The following is a 23,319-nucleotide window of genomic DNA, read 5'->3' as shown; positions in this document are numbered from 1 at the left end:
AGGAATATATATGGAAATTACTGTGAATAAAATGGGAATTTACACAATTGTAGGCTAGCCAATAGCGGTGAACTCAAATGTAGTTGAAAAAAAATCTTGTATGATAATCTTGTTTAAAACAACCATACTCAATGCAATTTTTAGTTGAATTTATACCCTGCACATTCACCAATCACATGCACACAGCGCACTTACTGCAGATCTATTGAGTCCAAACCCTCCTATATGCACTGTGCATTCCACCATAACATAACAAAGATCATTTCTTATAATTCTTATGATTCTTTAAATCTGTATTAGTTTGCATGCATGTCAGCTTAAGATCAAACAGAATGTTTATATTTGTTTGTATATGATACAGTTTGTATACATTTCCACAAATTTCTTATTAATTCCCATAAATTCTCGGTAAATTTCCAACTTGCGATATTTCCCAGATTAAGTTCCCACAGAACGTTTCTGGAAATGTCCCTGTATTTTTTTCTCCCCTTTAAAACCCTCAAAGCTGTGGTAGCATTAAATTTTCTCTTAACTGGGAGACTCAAACCTGTTTAACAATTGTGCACAAATACAGCTTAAATAAGGTTTGGTTTACACGGGTTGGAGTGGAAGATCTTGAGCTTTGACTTCAACCCTGCTGAACACCTCTGAGATGAATTGGCGCACTAACTGCACCCGAGGCCTCCTCACCCAACATCAGCATCCGAATGAGCACAAATGTGAACAGGCACACTCAAAATCAAATGGAGCAACTTTCCAGAAGAGTGGATCATATATATTTATACAGCAGATTGGGTCTAAATGTGGGATGGGATGTTCAAAAAGCCGCTGTCAGGTGTCCCCAAACTTTTGTCCATATAGTGTTTTTTGGCCAATTTTGTATTTATCTCTGTCTGTCTGTCTGTCTGTCTGTCTTTCTGTCAGAGGCTTGTAGTGTGTGGTCTAGTAAAGACTCCAGGCACTCAGATGAGCGCAGCTCAATACCTGCAGTAAGTTATGTATTTCTGCATATATACAACCTTTTTATATAAGTTTTGAATCTTTTTAATAGAGTCAGCCACTTGCACTGCATCGCCAGTTCATCCAGGGTTTTTGGACCTGTTCTAGGTCTTAAATAATATTAAACAGGTATTAATTTTCTAATGTACATGTGACACTACCTGTTATGCTCAGTGAAATTAATATAATTCCTGTTTTACAACTACAAATGAGACCAGCATGCAACAGAGGCAATCAGCTTTCTGTTATTGGCACGAATCTCTTTTGGATTGCACCAACAGATTTTATTTTTCAGCTATAGGGATGTGCAAGTTGAGTGATTCTTGGCTTATTAGGGCTCAATTAAGGCCAGTTGCTAACAATGTATTTGTGTGTATGTGTGTGTTTAATGATGTGATATGGATCTTAAATTTCATTCTTAATGGTCTTAAAAAAGTCATAAATTTCAATCGGTGAAACCTGCAGAAATCCAATTATCACGAAAACTTATAGGTAGACTACAATTACTGTCTACTTGAAGGACACAAACTACTTTCATCGCCAACTGTCCTTGTTGACCACTAGTGAGTGAGTGTAGGTGCAGGTTGGGTGTGCATATCTCACACATCAGACTCGTGACACTACCTGTATCTATTGAGTACTCCACATACCCTTATCTTTATATCTTTTTAGAATCAAACCGAAAGTGTGTGCGTTTAAAACCAAAAGTCTTTGGCATTGAATTAGGTATGAATCTTACCACCATGTGCCAGAAACGGTGGGGGAAAACCCCAGCGTTAGAAATACCAGCACAGTAAGCATAGCCTGTAAATTCTGGCTCTGCCAGTTCCTCAACCTCAGCTTGTGAATTGATGTGGTCTCAAATTGAGCTGTTTATTTTTATTTGTAAGCCTGCCTATGATATTTTCTCAAGTTCTACCTAAAAATAAGTAATATGAACAACTGTATGGGTAGTTACTACAAAATTCTGGTTATCTATCTACCCATCCATTCATCCAAAAAGGGTTTCTTTAAGATTTTATAGAGTGCTTGTGCAGGTTTGTCAACAGCTCATTTGTGAAATCAGTCACGGACGTTGGATCAGAAAGTCTGGCTCGCAGTCGATGTTTTCAGTCATTCTAAATGTGTTAAATGGGGTTGAGGCCAGGGCTCTGTGCACACAAACTTGTCAAGCCATGAGTTTGGGGACCTCGCTTTTATGATTCTCCTGGCATGTGCTAAACCCAGATTTGGAATCCACTTACATCAGGCTCCCAGGTGGCAAAGCGTAATGCATCACTCCAGAAAACACATTTTCACTGCTCCAGAGTCCAGTGGTGGCAATTTCTTTTTTTTTTTTTTTTTTTTTTTTTTTTATAACCACTTATGCTAATGCTTAGAATTGCATATAGTGATTGTTCATAGGCAGTTTCATTTAAGTAACATGGCTTACTACCTCATGGCTCAGCTGTATGTCTGAGTGCTAGGTTTAACGTACCTAACCTCTTTAATATGACTCAATTTACTGTTTTACTGCCACTGATAATTGCATATCTAACTGCTTGATATCATGCACATGGGTGTGGCTGAAACACCTGGACTTATAATTAGGAGGGATGTCCATACTTTAGGCCATATATATACAGTGCTGAAATAACTGAAATATCACATGTACACAAGTATTCAGACTCCTTGAAAAACACATGAAGGTGCCCCCTATTTCTCCTGATAGTTGCTGTGATTTATCTACACCTTGACTGGACTCTGCCTGTGGAAATGTTAATTGTCAGGCATGATTTACAAAGGCACACACCTCTCTATAGAAGGCCTCACAGGTGACAATGAATATCAGAACAAAAACCCAGCAATGCGGTTAAAGGAACTGCCTGAAGAGCTCTGAGACAGGAATGTTGCAAGGCACAGATAATGGCTACATAAAAATGACTATTGCACTGAAGAATCCCAAGAGCACAATGGTCTCAATAATTTACAAATGGAAGACGTTCCATGGAAGAGGCACAACCACAACTCTTCCAGAAGTTGGTGGCCTGGGTAAACTGAGCAAGCGGGGAAAAGGGATTTGGGAGGGAGGTGACCAAGGACCCAATACTCACTGAGCTTTAGAGATCCACTGGAGATGGGACAAAGTTTCAGAGAGACAACCATCACTGCATCCCTCCATCGATCTGGGTTGTATGGCAGAGTGTCTAGATGGAAGGTTTTCCTCAGTGCAGAACCCATTGAAGTCCACTTGGAGATTGAGATTCCTTCAGGTGCCTGCTGGCAAACAGCAGGCTTTCATTGGGTTTGAACTGAGAAGAGGCTTCCATCAAGCTTCAAGGTGTAGAAACATCTCAGCAACGATCACGAGATTTGGGAGGCACCTGAGCTAATTTTCAAGTGTTGTTGCAAAGAAGCTGAATACTTATTTTAGGGTTTTTTTTATAAAAGAAAATTAAATACATTTATAGAATCCAGTTTTCAATTCGTTATCAGGTACCGAATGTAGAAAAATGAGAATAAAATAAATTTCAATGATTGTAGTATCAATCAATTTGTGTTTGCCTGCATTCAAATTTCCTTCAGATTAAGAAGAGCTCAGATGAAGGAAGCTTCAGAAATTAAATATGGAGAGCAAGTGGAAGGTAAGTGTGTGTGTGTGTGTGTGTGTGTCATTTAAAATACTGACTAACACCTATCATGAGTTAATCAGTGACCTAACTCACAAATAGGTGTAATGGTACACGTACACTTTCTGCAAAGACACAAAGTGAGTTGTGGGAGCATTGTGCATTAGTGCAACATGCGTGTGAAAGTAACAGTTTATTCTGGTGACCTTGTAGGACAGACTTGGGATGACATCATCAGAGTGATGACTTGTGCCACAGTGCGGTTTGAGCTGCTATCCACAGCACACACGAGCCCAGTGAGTGTGTGTTTGATCACATATGCATGTCTGCATGCAGTAGCAGTATTACATGATCTATAAGTATGTATGTGTGAGCATTTGTTTGTTGTATGTTTCTATTCAAGGTCATTGTAGCAGATGACTGAATGAACTCTTTTGTCTTAACAGGTGACTCTCGATGTCCAGCATGAAGTGGGCGTGTCCACAAAGGGTCCTAGGGGAGGAGTCTTTGTTATGTATAACTGTGCGAGACTACACACACTGTTCAGCAGCTATGAAAAAGGGGTAGAGCAAGGTGAGGTACACAGAGGAATGGAAATCATTCAATTTGCATTTGTTTTCAAGTGCATTTATTTAAAAAAGTATATATGCAGAGAGATTTTTTATTTATTTTTTGCCGGGTACTATTTTTTTCTATAGTCACATTTTTCTGTTGCTAAATCTCAAATTGTTCATAAATATTATTGCATAATAATTCCACCCTATAGTGAGCACATACTTGTGCTGAATTAAAAAAAAAAAAGGTCAATTATATGCAGCAAGCTCAAATCATTTTCTTATTCCTATGTTTCTCATAAGAATACACAGTGCAGCGCTGCCTCTAGTGATCGTTCTTCCCTCCAGCTTTTCAGTATTAACTCTTCTGTTCTGCAGGCATCTACCCCGAAATCCCTGCAGGCTCTGAGTTGGATTTTTCCTCTTTAAAAGAAGAGGTAATTCAGCATGCCACTGGTTTTATACACAATTCTAAATAGATCATTTTAGGACTCATTACATCCTGGCAGGCTTTACAGTAAAGGTTTTCTCTCCACTAGGGGGAATGGATTCTTCTTTTCAATTACCTCATTCCATTCTCTGAGCTTCTGGACCAATCAGGACAGGCGCTGGAGCTGGAAGGGGCGGGAGCAAGAGTTAATTTAAGAACAGAGCAGGTTTGTTTTTGCTGATGTCTGCGTATATAATATTTTGTATTCTATTTACTTATATATAATTTGTACGTTTTTAGATAGAAATGTTAGGTCGGTACTGAATATCCATTAACTGTCAGGATTGTTCAGATTTTTCTGTTTTCTTTTTGTGCAGGTCTGCAGATTCCTGGTGTCTCTCAGTAAAGACTTTAGTTCATATTATAACAGAGTGCATGTACTTGGGGTAAGATGTGTGTGTGTGTTTGTCTTTTAGTCTGTGTTGGCAGCATGAAAACATTAATGTAATTTAAAGAGTTTACAAGGAGTTCAGTGACATTAACCCTCCTACTCTTTCTTGCGTCACCCTTTTTCTCTCTTTATTTTCTCATCACTTCTTACGCACTTCACGCCACTTTCTATCTGCTTTGTCTTTAATTTTTTAATAATCTCATCTGTTTCTGCCCCTGTCCTTTTGTCCCACTACGTAGGAACCGTTACCTCATCTTTTCAATCAGATGTTTTGCCGCTTGTTACTGCTGAAGGCTTTGAGGGAACTTTACCACAGCGCCTTGGATTCTCTAAACCTGCCGCCGATTCCACAGCTATAGCTCCTGACTCCTCCAATATGCTGAAAGGAACAATCCATATTACATTGAATAGAAACGGGCCTGAGATGAATAAACGCTAACTAGAATTTTATTTTTTACATTCGCTACAAATCTTTCATCGTCACCATAAAACACACCAAGAAGTATTAAACAATTAAACAATTACACTCATTTATTACTATAATATTTGAGCTGGTACTAAAAAATTCTTCTAATTACTCTTTAAACTAAAAAAAATGGAGGTTCTATCAGAAATTTTGTCCAGAATTCACCTAACATCCACAACACATGATTTTATGCTGTGATAAATATTGCATCAGGACTAAATTTTGTCATTGTTACGTATTTCCTTTATACTATGGCGCATTTCGTGCTTGTTTTACTCGTGCACTCGTTCTCATTTGTATAGTAACAGTTCTTTCACAGGGACTCGTGTAGCAGACGTTCTACAGACTTTAAGTGTAACAATAAAGAAATTCCTAAATCTCTTGTATATAGTGCAGTTTTCTGTATATAGAATTGTATTTATTATTAATGGAAGGAGTCTCCAGTGTCAGTGCTTTGTAGCAGTCAGTAAGTTTTTTTCCGCAACAAGATAATCTTCAGGACTGAGAGCTTTATGCTTTGTGGTTTCTCAGTAACATGACAAGTTGCATCTTTTTGCTCCTAATTACTTCTTAATGGAGAAGAAAAAGACAGCTGATGGAATGCACTGTCACATTCTTTCAGATGTTCTTTTTCAAAGCTTTCATTTCATTTCAGATGTGCTGCTGCTATTTCATAGCTCCTGGCACTGTTTTCTACTTCTTGGTGATTGGTCTTGTCAGTTGTATTGTGTATGTGATCTAAACTCACACACACTGTTCAACTGTTTCGGTTGTTCATTACAGAATCGGGGTTCAATATTGCTTTGTATTCATCCTTTATTAACTGATTTTATATAATGAGTTGGTTAACATTAATGAAGCTTCAGCATTAATAAACCATGTAACAGCAACGATTGTATGTCTGTCAACTTTACACTCCTGCATCGAATGATGTTTATTCATTCCACAACTAAAAATCATCCACATATTCAGTAAATTTAGCAAAATGTAAATTATAGAATGTTCCTAAATGTATATAATTTCCTGATGTAAATATTGAAGCTTGCTTTTCACACTTTTTTTTTTAATTAATACCCACAAATATCTTAATTCAGGTCATTTTGGGTTTTATTTCACTCACTGATTTGAATACACTATTTGGACAACAGTAGAAATTTTAACTTTTCCTTTTCAACTACCATTTCCTTCCCATTTATGTAGTGATATCAAATCAACATGGCTGCTTATGCTGTGAAAATTTCCCTTCTGTACTTGTAAATACACCGAACAGTCATAACATTGACCATATATACCATAAATTATGAATAACACTGATTATCTCTTGCCTCACTGTTTTCCACCCCATGTAGGAACAGCTAAATTATCAAACATTTGGCACACATTTCAAAGGGTGATGAATAAAAAGTTCAATAATATTTGAGTGCATTACTTTTTTTTTTCTTTACCTCATCACTCCTTGCATTCTTGTACACAGACCCCTCAACTAGCGTTGCCATATTAACTACACTTAGCATTGGCAAGGAATTTTTGGCAATATGGCAACTAGCGTTGCCATATTAACTACACTTAGCATTGGCAAGGAATTTTTGGCAAAGCGTGTGGGATTGATGGTCAAGTGTTCACAAACCGTTAGAAATTGTGTATGTGTTAGTAATAAACAATGTACCTGTATGTACAAAGAATTCGTCCTGATTTGTCGTGGACAATAATTATCTGCAGCAACAAATCCAATAACCAAGTTCAGAATAGAGGGTTGTGGTGTTAAAGAAGAAAATTACATTCAGCAGAAATAAAGCCTGGCAGTTCCATGACGTACCCAAAAACACAGTCTTGAAATACTCTCTTCAGGTATATGTTGAGGAACACCCGTATTCCTCAATATTTTCCAAAAAAGTAGCATGTAATTCATGTATGGCTGATTTATGACCCTCAACTCTTGGCTATCTGGGGTTTTTCTTTTTTAAACACATTTATCACTCTTGACAAAACATGCCTCAAGAACAAAATATGTTGTGCTCATAACTGCTTCGAGTGTGCTGATTCTAATCACCCATTAGCGCTTCTTTGAATATACTGACTTGGCTGTGGACCAGAAAAACAATGTATTTCATGCATGAGAGAAACACATGATAATGAAAAGAATAAAAGCACCATAGCTTATAAAACAGAAGTTGGTGTACAAAAAAAGATTGTTCCTATATGAACTGAGGAACAGTTGGTGTATGTAATTGGTTTCTTTCTACACCATAGTGATAATATTGGTCAAATCCAAGTTCTTATTGTACCTGTTCATTTATCTTAATTTGCTTTAATTAGATTTAAGATATTGTCATCTTTTTGTTACAGCCACTTAAACAAAGTGCGAATGTAGACACTGCATAAAGATTATGTTATTTGTGTGTTAGAGTTGTGTGTATACTATTGATTAGGCAGAAACTGATGGTGATTTGTCACTACTGATCTATAGATATGAATTATTGGATATATGTCTCAGGCTTCACCCACAGTAGCAGGTTTTGTTTCATTGCTCGGTAGTCCATCATCTGTTTAAAAACTAGTAATAGAAGAAGAACTGGTCTGTTACATTTTTGCTGAATGTGGTTTGTATTATTGTATTTATCTCATAAAAAAAACCGTATGAAAGTATGTTCGAGCTAGCTGGAAACTGTTTGTGACAAAAACAGACTATAAATTAGACTCGGAAATAAATTAAGATTAGCAGATTTGTGCTGGAGTAAGTGTCTCACAGGAAGTGCAGGTGGACAGAGAGATGAGGGTCTTATTTAGTGCATTAGTGTCTTATCTTCAGAGACACTGAGTTGCTCAGGTGGCCGTAATAAAGAGAACACACCCTGGCATGCAGAACTGGCAACTTTCTCTGCGTGTGTGTGTGTGTGCACGCATATTGACTTCATGCCAGTTTGTATTGCCAATGTTCCACACCTCCATTGCTCATTCTGTTCAGGTGGCAAGATTTTTCTTCATTCCTCAAGTGTTACTAGAAGAGAAACAGATACTATGTACTGTACATGAAGGGTATCATGCAGTGCAATCAAGCATGCATACATACAGTTCATATAAAATATTACTTTCGTTTCTTCAAGTATGAGCTAATTTAGCAGCCTAGTCGGTTTTTATATATTTTACTCCAGTTGGTGCCGGTGTAGTACCTGAAAATTCTATTAATTACAATGAAAGTATTTGTATAATAATAATGTCATTAATATTAGCAGTCTACTACAATGGTTTAGGACCACAGGTTGCATGAACATTTCAGCGCCTATCACTGCAAACCCCAACAATAGTGGAATTGTTATAAATTGGCAGCAAAAGGGGGCCGACACAATATTAGGCAGGTGGTCATAATGTTAGGCCTGATCAGTGTATACATTTATGTGTTTATGGAAAGTTATAGTTATCTTGTAGCTCAATAATGGCTAATATTTGTGGCAAATCAATGCTACTGCATTGTAGAGCTTTGTTGCATTATGGAACTTGAAGTGTAACTTTGGAGTTTTTGTCTCCATTACTGCACTGGAGTTGTAGTTCTCATTCAAAATGTTGAGTGAGGAAAGTTTCCAGGAGCAATGAAATATCATAATTATTACTTATGCTTGATGTCGTTGCATGACTTTAACCGCACTGGTAATGGTCCCTGTGACGGCAATGAATGTCAAATAAATAGGAAAAATACATATCCAGTTTACTAATTTTCACCAGATACACTTAATATTTTACATACACAAGTATTTCAATATACAGACATTTCCTGTTTCAAAAAAGACTTTTCCTTTATTCATTTGCAATTTGCAAGTGCAGATATCTTGAAGAACCAAAATCCTTTCAGCTTCTGTGGTATTTTGTAATGTATTAGAAATTTAAAACTATATTAAATATAAGGCACCATTAAAAATAATCATAAAATATTTTTTTAGTAGAAAATATTTAATGTTGTGCAATATCTCATCTTGAACACCAGAGCGCAATCTTTACCTCTCTCTTTCCCTCTCTCTCTCTCTCTCGCTCTCTCTCTCTCTCTCTCTCTCTCTCTCTCTCTCTCTCTCTCTCTCTCTCTCTCTCTCTCTCTCTCTCTTTTTGTCTGCTTTGGGGACTGTTAACCTGTCAATCATTCTCAGAAGGCCTTTCTTTGCACCGAGACAAAAGAAAAGCAAGCGAGAGAGAGAAATCAAGTGTAGCATGAAAGTGGGGGGAAGAGAGAGAGAGAGAGAGAGAGAGAGAGAGAGAGAGAGAGAGAGAGAGAATACACGCTGTAATCGCTACAAGCAAAACTGACATCTTTTGAAAAGTGAAGAGGAATGGATGGAGAGAAATGAATAGGGTCAGAGGATGCCCAGGAGAATGATCTCAGTCTTTGTGGTTGCCATCGAAGGGTAGACATGCAGAAGCAGGGTTGTAGGGGGAAGTGTTAACCGTACTGATGTGGTTTTAAGTGCTGTGGACAGCACTGACAGCGTGAGAGGTGGACGGAGGAAGGGGCTAAGGGGGAGGTGGAGAAAGGCGGGGCAAATGCATGTAATGGCAACATGATGATGGTGTGTGTGGTTTACAAGGAAAGCTATTTTTCACTGCTATGGTGGCTCACAAAACCATTCAATGATACGATATATGAAAAATATGTCTGTGTGTGTGTGTGTGTGTGTGTATGTGTGTGTGTGTGTGTGTGTGTGTGTGTGTGTGTGTGTGTGTGTGTGTGTGTGCGCCCTGTGTTTTACCGTTCACTGGAAAAGCCGATTATAAATTGGAATGCTTTCATGTGGAGTGCTTTCAAAGGTTGACTGTGAGCCGTGTGTGGGTTGCCTCGTAACTGAGAAAAAAATAAACTGAGCCATTAGGTCTTTAATTTCCAAATGGTTGTTTTGTGACAATTTATTGTCACAGACCATGGAAGACCCTGCGCGCTTTCAAGCAAGCTGGGATAAGCGAAGTAAGAACTTCACGTGTATGTGACCAATAAAGGCTATTCTATTCTATTCTATTCTATTCTATTCTATTCTATTCTATTCTATTCTATTCTATTCTATTCTATTCTATTGTGAATCATTTACTCTGAAATAGTTTTTTGTTCCCTCCCATACATTTGTTTTGACTTTATCCTAGTCAGGATCCCAGGTGTTCACGAGGCGTAAAGCGGAAATCCATTGTGGATGGGATGCTAGTTGACTGTAGGGCACCATGTCCACACACATTCACACACTTATTCACAACTATGGGAAATTAAGAATATATAATTAAGAATATATAATTAATATATAATTAATTACAATAAAATTAAGAATATATTTATCAGCATATTTTTGGATTTGGAAGGAATCCGGAGAACCCTAAAAAAAACTGCTGGTGCTGCTTTATAACTTTTATAACATTTACATAACACTCTAATAAACAAGTGTATATTCTGTATGATAAATTTTCGTTACATTTATATCTATTATTAATTTCCCTCAGTAGGAGGAAGACAGAGTACATGTGTGTGAATGAGAGGGAGGGCAGTGGAGTGGTGCAGTTGCAGGGAGAAGAGGTGGAGAAGGTGGAAGAGTTCAGGTACCTGGGGTCAACAGTGCAAAGTAATAGAGAGTGTGTTAGAGAAGTGAAGAAAGGAGTGCAGGCAGGGTGGAGTGGTGCAAAAGAGTGATAGCAGGAGTGATTTGTGATATGCATTAGTTGTTAAATGAAAAGTTTTCCTCATGAACCTTACTGTTAAGTGTTTAAACTTCTAGATTTGTAGATTGGAACCCTTTTCCTTTTAGTATGGAACAGCAACATATTTTTATGAGCATTTCTCGTTAAAAGGAAAAGTTGCACGTCATGAATTCGCTGGTCAACATTTCGCAGAATTGGCTGAAGTCAAAACTTGCCACTTGCGAAATAAATACTTTCCTAAACAGAACAAATGGTATGTGTTGTCATGTACCCTTTAGGAACGGCATCTTAAATGCAGCACGGCATCACTATATTCTGTCTTAGAGCTCGGTGAATGACATGTCGAAGCTCGAGTAGTATGCAGCTGAGATATATTGGCAGCATGACACTACCACTGAGCTCACGCAGGAATAGATCCAATAGAAATATCTCTCAGCAGAAGGCGCGATAGAGAGAGTGAAAGGAGAGAACGAGGTTTGTGGGGGTTGGGGATGTTGAACAGCAATGGACAGATTTTAATCAGATCAGTGCTTCATTCAACAGCTGTCACTTCCTTCACTGTCTGTCTCACTACGGCCAATTCTGAAGTGATCATGACTATGCCCTACTTCGTCTGTAGGCTACACCCTTCACAGTGAGAATGGCTAAGTGTCCTCAAAGTGTCCTTCCAAAACAGCCATTTGGAAAGCACTTGAATGTCATTTTTCAAAGCCAAAGCAAATGGTCCCGTGTTGCACAATCACAGACATGCATGTATGTATGTATGTAGACCCCACTCAGCCATCAAAACCTCCACCAAAACATTTCTGACTGCTCCGTGTATGGACTGTGGTATGACTGTAGTATCTAGCTGTTTTGGAGATGCTCTGACCCAGTTATATGGCCATCACAATTTGGCTCTTGTCAACGTCAATTGCCAATTGTTTCTGCTTCCAACACACCAACTGGAAGAACCAGCTCTTTATTTACTAGCTGATATTTTCTAATTTGATAGGTGACACTATAACAACATAATCAATGTCATTCACTTCACCTGTCAGTGTTTTTATGTCATGGCTGATCAGTGTATAAGATGGAGGTAGCTCAGTCGAAAATCCATTGGACTGTGGATTAGAAGGTGACTAGTTAAAAAATCCCAGCACCACCAAGCTGCCACTGCTGGGCCCTTGAGCAAGGCCCTTAACCCTCTACTGCTCAGTTGTGAGTCGCTCTGGATAAGGGTGTCTGCCAGCGTAAAAGAATAAGAATCTCCATTTAGTAATGACTTCTTCACACTGCTACAAAGTCAATGAATCATTTTGTTACTTACAAATCCACAGCCTTGGGCTGCTAATTGAAGTATAAAACTGATCAAATGTCAAAAGATGTATTTGTCACATCAAATCAAAGTGGTTGTACACCTTTTAATTACAATGTACTCTTACCAAATCATCTGGGGTCTCCACTTTCCTCCTACCTGCATGTGGGCAGACTGTTAAAATGCCCCTAGCATTTAGGAAGGTGTGTGTATTGTTTCAAGGGTGCATTCGAATTTTCATTTCTCACTTCTCATTTTCATTCTCATTCTCATTCTCATTCTCAAGGGTGCGTGTGTAAAGGGTTCACAGGATTGTCAGTGGATCCATCAGGACTGCGAAAAGAATAAAAAAATTGCTGTAGATGAATGAATGATATAATGATTTGTATGAGCTCCATTTTTAGCTAAACTCGCTGACTGTTTCAGTCAATTTCTAGTAAAAGTAAGAAAACCACCTGGGAAGCAACATTTTTATGGGTTGTTGCTTTAAAAAATTGTGATGTTTTTTCCTAAACTTTTTGTGCACACTTGATTTCGGAACCCAGATGCTAGGTGCACTACGAGTGAACTGTGTTATTTTTCTAATTGCATTAGAACAAAATGCAGTGTTTTCTCTCCTGTCTCTCCATACACTTCATCATCAGTTCATTTGTCCCCCTAATTTCCTCCACTTAACTTTGAAGAAAGGGCAAGTAAATAAGTAACATACTGTAGAGTATAAGGTCCCTTGAAATACACAATTTTAGAGAGACATCACTCACTGCCGTCCACTATCTCTCATGTTTCCACTATCTCTCATGTTTCCACTATCTCTCATGTTTCCACTATCTCTCATGCTAAATCCGACTGCATCTATATTTCTAATGTATCTTTTTTTTTCATGTTGGAAATAAGTTAACCTGATGTCTGGTTTAAATTTACAATACAATAATTATTTAAATGATTAACTTCCTAGCAAATTATTTGCATACTGTAGTGATTAGCCCAATTTTAGCCTGCTAGCAAGATTAATATTGCAAATGTGACCTCATCACAGTTTTGAAGGTGTGTTGTGAATGTTCTATGCATAAAAACTATATGCAAGTATGAAATCATCTACAATATACATAACTTGGTTAAATACCATTACCAGTGTTACAAAACACATAAAAGATTATACACAAAATAAGCCTGGAAAATATTTAATGTTTTCTACAGTTCAATTTAATTTCAGAGAATTCTAAATTGTATTTGGCTTATTAAATAGTTGCAATTTGGGACATTGATAAGCTGCTGTAGTATAACATTAAAGCTCAATTTGATATATTTGAATTTTACAATATATAAGATAACTCTTGGCTTATAAGACTGTGCATCATTATAAAATTTTATTAAAAGTTTATAAAAGCCATTTAAAATGTTTCTTTGCCCATTTTTACTCATCATTGAAAAAGTAATGACTCATTAAACTATATCATAATTAACCTACAGTCAATTAACTTGCTATCAAAACTAGATAATGTGTTTACTTGCATAAAAATAGCAACATTCTGGTTAATCTAATTCTTCCCCCTATAGAAAATAGTATACAATGTAATTCTTATTTTATATTAGCTCAAATATATAGGCACAAGCATTGGGGCACTGGATTTTTCCAGCCATATGTGGTTCTCACCATACTGTTACTACACAGTAGGAAGCATACAAAGGATGTCTTTGGATGCAGTGGATTAAATGCCAGAACTGGCTGGCAAGTGCCATTTTCTGCTTGTAAATTAGCACACTATAAAAAGAAACATTTGCTAAGGGGTATATGAAAAAGGCACAGGCTGAAACTCATGAAAATCTGTCACTGAGTTCTTCTTGTATCTGGGTCAAATCAGGTTGAATTCTCAACAGGGTTACTGGGATTTGACCCAAGAATGTATCCAAGATTTTCTTGCTGTGTTCTCACCTGCCATGAGTAAGGAAAGCAAGGAGGAAATGACTTAATCTAAACCCACTAAATAGTACATAAATCCACCATTCATCACGATGATGTAGACATCACTTACAGCAGGACACACTGTGCAGTGTTGACTGCAGTGGTGATGTAAGTCTGTATACACCACACTTAAACCCTAAAATGTGTGTACTGTGGAAAGATCATATGAGTGTGCTGAGACAATTATTGATGTTATTCAATTCAATTCACATTTGTCCACAAAATCACAAATATTACTAAAATATGTATATTTATATATATAGTACAGTCATAGTGACAGTTAAGGGGCTTCCCAATGTACTCAGCTACTGAACTATAGAGCAAAGGCCTTAAACATCTCTGCCATCCTTGTTTGGAAATATTTGCTGGTGTAAACTTCATGGAACCACATGTAATTGCCCTTGGATTCATGTGTTTTGCAAGACAAAATGCTCTCAGACTAGTGATAAGGATGGTATGAGAAACCTCCGCAGTCCCTAGAGAGATGTGTTGTGGAAAGCCATGAAAGCAGCAGCAAGAACAATAAGTATAATAAGCAAGGAACTGCATAGAAAGTTTTGTTTTTACATTTAAGGTTTTAGTACTGTATATAAAAAAACTTTCTTTCGGCTTCTCCCATTAGGGGTCGCCACGGCGGACCATCCGCATGTTTGATTTGGCATGTTTTTACGCTGGATGCCCTTCCTAATGCAACCCTCCCCATTTATCTGGGCTTGGAACCGGCACTAAGGCTTGTGTAACCCTAATGGCTGGGGTTGATTCCCTGACCGGAGATCGAACCCGGGCTGCAGCACTGTATATAATCTGCAAAAAAAAAAAAAAAAAACCAGACAGTAGACTGGAAAGAATTACAATTGCATTTTTATTAACATTTACAATTAATATTGTAGAGAATTGTACTGTAAATGATGCAAGTAAAACAGTACTTTGATTTTTATTACCAGAACAATATCAGTAAATGCAATGTATAATGGGATATACAGTACAAGCTTAAATTAGAGGTGAGAAAGGAAAATTGTCATTTAGTGCAAGTTAATTCAACCACAAAGGTGGGCACGGTTAAGTCTTTGGGCTACAGATTGCAAAAAAAATTAGTTCAAATCCCAGAACTGCCAAGCTGCTATGCTTGAGTCCTTGAGCAAGAGCCTTAACCTTCAACTCACCTCAGCTGCATCCTGCTTTGGTTCTAAGTCATATTGAATGAATGTGGCAGCCAAATGAACATATGTGAACATATGTAGTAGATTATATTTTATTTTTTTAACTGTATATTGTTCCTGAAAGAAATTTATTGTAAAAGGATTAGTAATTACCTGCTACAATACAGTACCATATATGTAAGCAGGTTAGAAGTCATGTTGCAATGAATTGCTTTTAATTGTACAGAGGTGAATAGACTGACACTGTATGGTGTATCAATGAGTAAAAGATATACTACATGTTGAAAAGTGCTAAACTGAACAATGAGTGTTAGAAAGAGTTCAAATTTAATTTGATTCAATTGTACAGAACCTAATGCATTGATGTTAATTTATCCAAAATGACGCTTCTGCGATTGATGGTCTGAAATATTATTAGGGAGAATGTATTATATAAAATTGACAGACAAGAAAAGAAGCTGTGTTTGGGTGTGTGTCTGTGTATCTGTGTATAAACTAGAATTTGAGTTGCAGTTTGTGCATGTGAGGTATAGAAACTGGGGAAGAAGGAATAATTAGACTGGATATTTATATCTGGATCATGAATTCATTCCTTCCTCTGTTCAGTAAATGTCATCTTATACTTGCACCCTTCTGCCCCTCCCTTCATGTCTTTTATCCCTTATTCTCTCATTTCCTCTGTTTTTTGTTTTTCATATTCTCTGATTTGGGTCACTGCCTGACTAAGAGACAACACCGCTGGCCTATAAACAGATTCCCCCCTCCCAGTCTGATAGACACAGAGCAATTAAACACAACATATGATTTTATACATCTAATGGACGCTAACACACACACACACACACACACACACACACACACACACACACACACACACACACACAAACACTTAGAAAAAAACATTTATTCTGCTGCTTTCCAATTACATTAATATTACAGAGTATTTGTTAATTCTCTGTATCTTTTATAAATCTTTCTCATTTCACACAAATAAATGAGACCAATAAATCAAGGATACAATCTTTAAGTGCTGTTTTGTGCATATCCACTGAAAAGACCTGCATATGCTCAGCTGATATATACTTATACTTATATAAAATGTAAGCATATTATGATATAAATTACTATTGAGATAATCTACTATATGGTATGTCTGTGTGAAAAAAAAGAAAAAGAAAATCTGTTCAATTTCTTAAAATTCTAAAAACATATGTGTTATTATTATCCTTCACTACTTCGGTGAGTGTAACAGCTGTGTGTTATTGCCTAATTATTGTCGTCGGAATTAAACTAATCTGTGTGGTCGTGTGTGTAGATTCATTTGCACGGGTACCTACACGTATCCGTGCGAGCATATGTAGAATTTTGCGTATTTCCTGCATCTGCCTGTTGTTTAGATCTAACTTGTGAATATGTTAGGATATTTGAAAGACTGAATTTTACAAAAAGGGGTGTGGGGGTAGGTATCTTGTGGAGACCAAATGACTTGACTTCAGTGCTCCCAAAATAAAATAACAAACAAAAAAACATATATAAAACATACATTTAGAATGTAGCAAAAAAATTGCATTGTGTCTGTCTGTGTGAGTGTTAAAAAGACCCACTAAGAGGAAGCTCTACATCAAAATGTAATAATTGTGCACCAGATAACGATCACACACTCTTCATAATCTCATAATCCCCCAAAATAAATAATGACATCATCCAACTTTCAGCAACACATTTGTACACTCAATGAAAAGAAAACACTAACCTCTAAACCTCTAATCAACGATGATTAAAGCCTACAATTGATATGATTTTATTTCATTTATTATTTTTTTGTATTGTAGTTACTGTTAACTGTTGTGTCAGATGTGGAAAAAAAAAAAAAAACATCTCATCATATGAGCCAGTGCAGTGTGGATGGATTTGTTTTGAACAGGACCGATATACTCGGCCTTAATCCGGTTGCGAATTTTTACGATTTTGCAATCCAATCAGCCAATCTTGTGGCAATCATGTGTTTACATCAGACATCCGAATTAGGAAAAATGTGATCTTATTGACTTGGCATGGCTGTGGGTACCAGATGGGCTGCTGCTCTCCTGGGATTTTCACACACAGCTGTCTCTAGAGTTTACATGGAATGAGGTGAAAAACAAAAAACATCGCAAGCAGTTCTGTGTAGAGGTCGAATGATATGGGTTTTTCTCAAGCTGATGCGGATGCCGATATTTAGAAATCACTACCTGTAACCTAAACTACAGCTGGGTATAGGATCACTTACAATAAGGTTCCAAAAAGTTACTCTCAGTCTCTCTCCAAATGTTATTCTCATTCTCTCTCCAAAAGTAGCATCATATGAAATATATAAGGCAAGATTAAGTGTGAATGATAAGAACTTAAAGCCGGGTTTGCTTTAGTTTTTTGCAGCACTGTTGGCGCTGGTTGGACCACATCAGCTGTTTTTCTGCCTTTTCTCTATGTCGAATAAGTGACGGAGAAAGAGAACGAAAGAAGGAGATCTCCGATTGGCTATTTAGCTTAGTGAATGACCACACGCAATAAAAATGGAACACGCTTGTTGTCTTGCTCTTGTCTTTGTAACCTTGTGACATGATTATAGAAAGCTACACGTATCCGTTGGTAATGACTTCAAAGCAGAAGCCGGACTAGTTTAGGATGACAAGAAGGCTAAAGAATGAGCACAAGACAGCGGAGGCTGTAATGGAATTCAGAGGTCCCACTGAACATGAAAAGCCTGACTATGGAAAGAGTGAGCAGCACCAAATTCTCCAAAGATCTCTCCTGGATCACCAACAGTATATCATTCTTCAAGAAGGCCCTACAGTGGCTCCACTTCCTTGCACTGGCTGAAAGGAGAAAATCTGTCTCTACCAATCCTCACCACATTTTACTGGGGGCACCACTGAGACTGTTCTGGCCACCTGCATTACTGTCTTTTTTTAGTTTAGAATATTTTAATAATATTTATATTCGATATAGTATATAAATATTTATAATACTTAAATAGGAATGTCAATTGGAACTATATCTTCTTCCGCTGTGCCACCACTTATCATGACAGTGTTCGCTCACTCAGTCAAAGCACACTCAGCGCAGGTTTAAAAGCGGATTTGAGTGCATGGCTGAGATCATGGCTGAAAGAAAAAGAAATTGGAGTTATTTCACTCCAATTAACAATGATGAAGCTTCATGTGATGTGTAAAAAAAAACAATATGTGACTGTGGCAATACCACAAATATGACAAAGCATCTAAAAGTAAAACACTATACATGAAAGAGTAGAGCTGAGGATAGCAGAGGAGGTAACACAGACACGACCCCCATCTTCTGGCTTGAGGCAGAGTTTTTTTCTTCTGCAGAATCGGTTCAGAGAGCTATACTTTATACCAAACAGATTGTTTCAGATATTACAATATTTAATGTGGAGCAGAATATTACCCTGCATATGAGTATAAATATTTCAACTGGACATTTGTTTTAAGTGTAAGATTTTTATTGAAACATTTTATTTATATTTAATAGTAGTATCGGTATCAGTATCGATATCAATTTTGAAAGAACCAGGTATCGGCTCAAAAAGAAAACTATTTATATCATCCATCCCTACACAAGATCCTTGAATCTGCAGTGAATACAGCTGCTAAGATCATCCATTTCCTCCATCCTGGGTATTTTCCTTTCACTATTCTCAAGCAAAGCCTCCAGTGTCATAAAGTATGCTTTACCCACCCCTCTCAACTTCTCTTTTAGCTTCTGCCATTAGGGAGATGGTACCGGAGCATCTAAACCTGCTTTGCCAGACTACTCAATAGCTTCTTCCCCCAGGCTATAAGAGCCCTCAACTCCAATCACCCTACTCCTCTCTCAACCCCTATTCAAACCTCTACCTCCGGAACCAGAATCACTTCAAGTTTTGTCACCTCTTGCTGCTAGTCCCAAGGACTGTTCACTTTGAATGTATTTACAACTCATGCAGTGCTTTGTGAGATCTTCCACTCCAAACGATGTAAAGCATATCTTAATGGAGCTTAATTTGTCACAAGGGCATTGCTATTGCGGAACAGGTTTGGGTTTACAAGTTCAAGTAAACGCAAACATTTTTTATACCGCATCCAAAGACCCTATAAAATTGTGTGCCTCCAACTTTGTGGTAACAATTTGGAGAAAAAAACACATATGGAAGGAAAGGTCAGGTGTCCCAATACTTTTATCAATATTGAAGTTTTATATGTGTATATTTATATATACATACAGTACAGACCAAAGTTTTGAACACAGTTTTTCATTCAAAGAGTTTTCTTTATTTTCATGACTATGACTGTCACACTGAAGGCATCAAGGGCTATTTGACCAAGAAGGAGAGTGGTGGGTTGCTGCGCCAGATGACCTGGCCTCCACAGTCACCGGACCTGAACCGAAAAAAGGTCCACTGTTGGAGCAATCATTAGAAAATGAAAGAAGCTAAACATGACTCTCAATCTCCCTCAGACTGGGGCTCCATGCAAGATCTCACCTCGTGGGGTCTCAATGATCCTAAGAAAGGTGAGAAATCAGCCCAGAACTACACGGTGCTGGTCAATGACCTGAAAAGAGCTTGGACCACCGTTTCCAAGGTTACTGTTGGTAATACACTAAGATGTCATGGTTTGAAATCATGCATGGCACGGAAGGTTTCCCTGCTTAAACCAGCACATGTCCAGGCACGTCTTAAGTTTGCCAATGACCATTTGGATGATCCAGAGGAGTCATGGGAGAAAGTCATGTGCTCAGATGAGACCAAAATAGAACTTTTGGGTCATAATTCCACTAAACGTATTTGGAGGAAGAAGAATGATGAGTACCATCCCAAGAACACCATCCCTACTGTGAAGCATGGGGGTGGTAGCATAATGCTTTAGGGGTGTTTTTCTGCACATGGGACAGGGCGACTGCACTGTATTAAGGAGAGGATGACCGGGGCCATGCATTGCGAGATTTTGGGGAACAACCTCCTTCCCTTAGTTAGAGCATTGAAGATGGGTCGAGGCTGGGTCTTCCAACATGACGATTACCCGAAGCACACAGCCAGAATAACCAAGGAGTGGCTCTGTAAGAAGCATATCAAGGTTCTGGTGTGGCCTAGCCAGTCTCCAGACCTAAACCCAATAGAAAATCTTTGGAGGGAGCTCAAACTCTGTGTTTCTCAGCGACAGGCCAGAAACCTGACTGATCTAGAGAAGATCTGTGCGGAGGATCCCACACAGGATGTGCAAAATCCCTCCTGCAGTGTGTGCAAACCTGGTGAAAAACTACAGGAAACGTTTGACCTCTGTAATTGCAAACAAAGGCTACTGTACCAAATATTAACATTGACTTTCTCAGGTGTTCAAATACTTATTTGCAGCTGTATCATACAAATAAATAGTTAAAAAATCATATATTGTGATTTCTGGATTTTTTTTTTAGATTATGTCTCTCACAGTGGACATGCACCTACGATGACAATTTTAGACCCCTCCATGATTTTTAAGTGGGAGAACTTGCAAAATTGCAGTGTTCAAATACTTATTTTCCTCACTATATATATATATATATATATATATATATATATATATATATATATATATATATATATATATATATATATAGCATTAAAGTTTGGATCCACTCCTGGGCCCCAGAAGAAGGCCCTTAACCCCACAGCTGCTCAGTGGTATGAATGAAATAAATTTAACTAATTCTGGATAAGGGCCACTGCCAAATATCATAAATTGTGGCTTATATATTTATATTGGTTACATATTAAAGAAATATGCAGCATAATGCACCATGGTCCTGTAAGGCTCAACAATCCAGCTCTAGTGGCCAAAAAAACACCTCAGAATACACAATATGTTAAACCTTACAACAGCAGAAGACCACATCAGCGTTCGCTGGACAGCAGAATATTGGTAAAGACAAAGTTATTTTTTTCCAGTCTTCAATTTGCTGTGATTTCTAAATATTCACTACACAGATTAAAAAAATTACACTAATGTTTCAATTAAACTATTAAAGTGTACAGTGTGAGTGTTTGAGGTAAAGTGACAGCAAAAATCTGCACTTTACAGCCAGATTAATTTATTAAATTGTAGATAAAAGCTGTCAAGCATTTGAAGGTTCTGTATAGAAATATTAATATTGAAAAAAATTCCACAGAAATATTCTTGGAAAACTCCAACTTCAGAAGCTTAAAATGAAGTGTCATGTAAAGGGTACTTAAGTCTGTGCAGGACAGTTTTTCTGATGCACATGCAACTCGCTCTAATTACTTCCTGGTGCACTCTTCACTGTGATAACAGTCCCTCAGAGGTCCCGGGCGTGTCGGCCAGCTGCTTCCATATGCCGTGTGTAAAGAAGGGATGGCCTGAGGACAGAGGACTGTCTGTGTGTGTGTGTGTGTGTGTGTGTGTGTGTGTGTGTGTGTGTGTGTGTGTGTGTGTGTGTGTGTATGTGTGAGGGAGGGAGCGCAATCAGTGTGTGTGTGCAGTGTGCATATGTATAGCAATGGGCAATCCGTTGGCAGTGGACAAGATCATCCATCAGTCACGTCCCGCCTGTTCACACAGCATGGGTGAATATGCATTAACGGCCAGTCACACCACATGCACCCCTGCACGGCCACCTGCTACACACCAGTGGGGTGGGGTCCAGGGGGTGGGGTATGATGGGTGGAGAAATGCTAAGCAGGCTGAGCTCCTTGTGTGCCTCCTTTTGCTCTGTATTAAAGCCACTGCTCCTAATCCCCACCTTATTCTCTTTCTCTCTCTCTTCCTCTCTCTCTCTCGCAAACACACACACATATACACACACACATACACACACACACACAAACACACACACACACACACACACACACACACACACACACACACACACACACACAGAGACAACCTCATAAGAATAAGCTTCTTTCGACTTTACCGTTCCCATGGTAACTTCAGCTCTGGAATGAAACTAAGGCCTTGTGGCCAGGTGTGTGTGTGTGTGTGTGTGTGTGTGTGTGTGTGTGTGTGTGTGTGTGTGTGTGTGTGCGTGCGTGCGTGCGTGCAATAACGCTTGATGTGCACTTTGTGCTCCGTCAGGCGTGATGTACAGGTTGAATTTTCCGGGGTTACTGTTTAGCCCATTAGGTCAGCCCCCTCCCCAACAATCCTGCCAAAGCAGTGAGCAGCAATGTGTTATTCGATAGCAGATGTGTAAATACCATTTAAATGATGGCACTTCATTACTCAGATTTGCTTCATTGTTTAAAAAAATACAATACAACAAAACTATCAAGTCAGACATTGTGTATAATAATGATAAATAAGGAATCAATGCAATCAATCTTACATTATAAATGTCTGGTACTATGGTTTGTTTTACTTTTTACCATTTAGCATTATTATGTGTTTCTATTGTGTAAGAAATCATTATATTCAAAACAGGTGATTAATGTGTGATTAGAATCAGCATATTTAAAGCATCAGTGAGCACAATGCGCCTTGCTCTTAACTTCTTAAGAGGTGATTTGTCAAGAGGAATAACTGTGTCAGAAGAATAAATTGTCAGGATTTCAGATGGTTTCTGAGTTAGAGACTCATTAATAGACCTCGACCATGAGCTAAATATGTTTTTTTTTTTTTTTTTTATACTAATTGAAAGGTTTTGCCACTAATATTTAATTGAACTGGAAAGATCCTACGTATTCCAAGATATT

The 23,319-nt window shown here is 37.9% G+C and overlaps 1 protein-coding gene across 1 annotated transcript in view; it reads left to right on the top strand.

The window, feature by feature from the left end:
• dalrd3 (DALR anticodon binding domain containing 3) overlaps positions 1–6,399 on the top strand; it is a 10,723-nt gene extending 4,324 nt beyond the window's left edge. The window contains exons 6-13 of the mRNA XM_083553708.1: positions 925–989; positions 3,565–3,623; positions 3,822–3,904; positions 4,055–4,181; positions 4,541–4,599; positions 4,702–4,818; positions 4,970–5,038; positions 5,283–6,399. Of these exons, the coding sequence (XP_083409834.1) occupies positions 925–989; positions 3,565–3,623; positions 3,822–3,904; positions 4,055–4,181; positions 4,541–4,599; positions 4,702–4,818; positions 4,970–5,038; positions 5,283–5,402 (699 nt within the window). The 3' untranslated portion in view covers positions 5,403–6,399. The remainder of the gene's footprint in view (positions 1–924; positions 990–3,564; positions 3,624–3,821; positions 3,905–4,054; positions 4,182–4,540; positions 4,600–4,701; positions 4,819–4,969; positions 5,039–5,282) is intronic.
• Positions 6,400–23,319: the final 16,920 nt, after the last annotated feature.

This window comes from Silurus aristotelis (assembly GCF_946808225.1).
Source record: "Silurus aristotelis genome assembly, chromosome: 11".
Classification (NCBI taxonomy): domain Eukaryota; kingdom Metazoa; phylum Chordata; class Actinopteri; order Siluriformes; family Siluridae; genus Silurus; species Silurus aristotelis.
The sequence above is the reverse complement of the archived record's forward strand: the minus strand, read 5'-3'. Positions and strand labels throughout refer to the sequence as shown.